This window comes from Diaphorina citri, unplaced genomic scaffold (genome assembly GCF_000475195.1).
Source record: "Diaphorina citri unplaced genomic scaffold, Diaci psyllid genome assembly version 1.1 scaffold5657, whole genome shotgun sequence".
NCBI lineage: Eukaryota > Metazoa > Arthropoda > Insecta > Hemiptera > Psyllidae > Diaphorina > Diaphorina citri.
This window is the reverse complement of record NW_007383033.1, coordinates 4,102-6,592: the sequence shown is the minus strand read 5'-3', so window position 1 is coordinate 6,592 and position 2,491 is coordinate 4,102. Positions and strand designations below refer to the sequence as shown.

Sequence of the window (2,491 nt, the reverse complement as noted above, 5' to 3'; positions counted from 1 at the left end):
TGGGTACAGCACCAGTATTGAATAATTATAGTAGTGGAGAATATCAGTTAGATTCTGATTCCTGTGATAATGTTAATAGTACACACTGTATGTTCCAGCTGACTTCTTTGGACCACCAGCTTACTAAATTTTGGGAATTAGATAGTATCATTCCAACTAAGGATGTTAACTTGAGCCCAGATGACAAGATTTGTGAGGAAATTTATGCTAAAAATTTGAAAAGAGATATTAATGGTGTTTATAGTGTTCCCTTGCCATTCAAAGACAATCCAACACAGCTGGGGGATTCATTTCAAATCAACCTACCGAGTTACCGACAATCCTCAAATCAAGACCTACATGGATGAAATCATTCCGTGAACAATCTCTCAATGGTCTCAATAACATACATACATAGCATACTCAATAGCATACATAAAGGTATGCACCTTTTGTAGATATCCTCAATACTCAACAACACACATATGCGTGCTTGGTGTGTAGTAATTATCTGAGAAAATTATGTCCCTTTCTTGATGATGATAATATTCTTAGAGTTGGTGGTAGATTAGGTCACTCTCAGCTACATTATGATCAACAGCACCCTATTTTATTACCCTCCAAATTTCATGTTGTTGATCTTATTGTTGATCACATACATAGGAAAAACTTTCATACTGGACCACATTTATTATTGTCATTAGTAAGACAAAAATATTGGATCATAGGTGGTAGGAATTTGGTTAGAAAACGTTATCAGTCTTGCAATCTTTGCTTTAGGTATTCACCTAAAATGACCTATCCTAAGATGGGCGAGCTACCAGCCACTAGGGTTGTGGAAGCTAAACCTTTTGTCAACACAGCATGTGACTATTTGGGTCCTCTTATGATTACACTGTCGGGGAAGAGAGGACAGAGAAGTCAGAAGGCTTACATTTGTTTGTTTATCTGTTTGGCAACTAAGGCCATACATCTTGAGGTGGCTTCTGACTTGTCTACTCCTACCTTCCTTAATGCTTTTAAACGTTTTCTAAGCAGACGTGGTCCTGTTAAAACTATGTTATCTGATAATGGCACAAACTTTGTAGGTGCTAAAAACCAACTGGACGAAATTTATAATTTCTTAGAATCTGATAATTATAAAAAGGAGTTCAGTCATGAGTTGTCAGAAAATAGGATTGAGTGGCGTTTCAACCCCGCCTCTTCCCCTCATTTTGGAGGGATCTTTGAAGCCCAGGTCCGATCATTTAAAACACATTTGTTAAAGGTGGTCGGAGATCAATTGCTATCCTACGAAGAGTTACTCACTCTAACTGTACAGATTGAAAGTTTGTTAAACTCTCGCCCTCTGTGTAGTCTCAGTTCTGACCCCACAGATGGAGAGATTTTAACCCCAAATCATTTTCTTACACTGACACCTCTCAACTGTATTCCTGCGGTAGATGTGACAGATGTTAAGATAAATAGATTGACTAGGTTTCAACTTATTGATCAACTTGTACAGTCATTTTGGGCTAGATGGTCGCTTGAATACTTATCTCAGCTTCAGGCTAGGGAGAAGTGGAATTCGAATTCCACGCCTGTTGTGCCAGGCATGGTTGTGCTGATAAAACAGGACAATGCAGCTCCATTGAGTTGGCCCCGTGGTGTCATAACTCAGGTCTTTCCTGGGAAAGATGGTGTGATTCGAGTGGCCTCTGTGAGGACTACCAAGGGTGAATTCAAGAGACCTGTTGTGAAATTAGCTCCCTTACCTACCCAGTAATTTTTATTCAAAGAAAAATAAAATTATTGCTAGTTTTGCTTTTATTCATAATTTTATTTAAAATTTATTATTGATTAATAATTCCAAACTAATGTGAATTGGTAATTATTTGTGATTTTTTTTTCCTTTTTCTGTTTTTTCAACTCTATGTTGAACATTTACTTTTTTTTTTTCATGTTTTCTCTACCCTTGGGATGATAAGAAAGATCAAATGTTCTGGGCTAATATTGTTTATAATTTTAATTGTCCTGATTATTAATACTTATATTTTCTTTTCTTCCCAAGTTGGTGGATTCTAAGTAGGAAATATTGTTCCTTATTTTATTATTATTTTTTTTTTTTTTTCTCTCATTTTCTCAATTATTGTAATCAATTTAATAATTAGGTAAATTATTAATATTTTCTCATCTTATCAGGCAGTTGATAACTAGTTATCCTTGTAGTTAGTTAACTTGTAACTTTAGCTATTAATTTAATGCTTGATTATTTGGGTCTTTTAAGTTGTTGAAGATCTTAATTCCTTCAAAGCTGGGGGAATGTTTGCGCCCTTAATTTAAATTCGCATCACCTCAATTTAAATTCCCGCCAGTTCTGAACACCATTTTGAAATTTTGAAAAATATAAATAAATAAAAAAAATGTGAAGAATTTTCAATTGATTGTAACCTAGAATTTCGTCTTGTCGTCATTTTTAGTAGGGAGCTTTCAATTCATCATTTTTCAGTCAAAAGGCCTCTGGTGGCATTTG

The 2,491-nt window shown here is 35.1% G+C and overlaps 1 protein-coding gene across 1 annotated transcript; it reads left to right on the top strand.

Annotated features, from left to right (window-relative positions):
- The first annotated feature begins 772 nt into the window (after nt 1–772).
- On the top strand, nt 773–1,744 carry LOC103521654. Its single transcript, XM_008486766.1, has one exon. It carries the CDS (start codon nt 773–775, stop codon nt 1,742–1,744), a length of 972 nt encoding a protein of 323 aa, XP_008484988.1.
- Nucleotides 1,745–2,491: the final 747 nt, after the last annotated feature.

What these genes read in the sequence shown, in the direction of transcription:
- LOC103521654 (XM_008486766.1), top strand. Translation starts at nt 773, where the DNA reads ATGACCTATCCTAAGATGGGCGAGCTACCAGCCACTAGGGTTGTGGAA.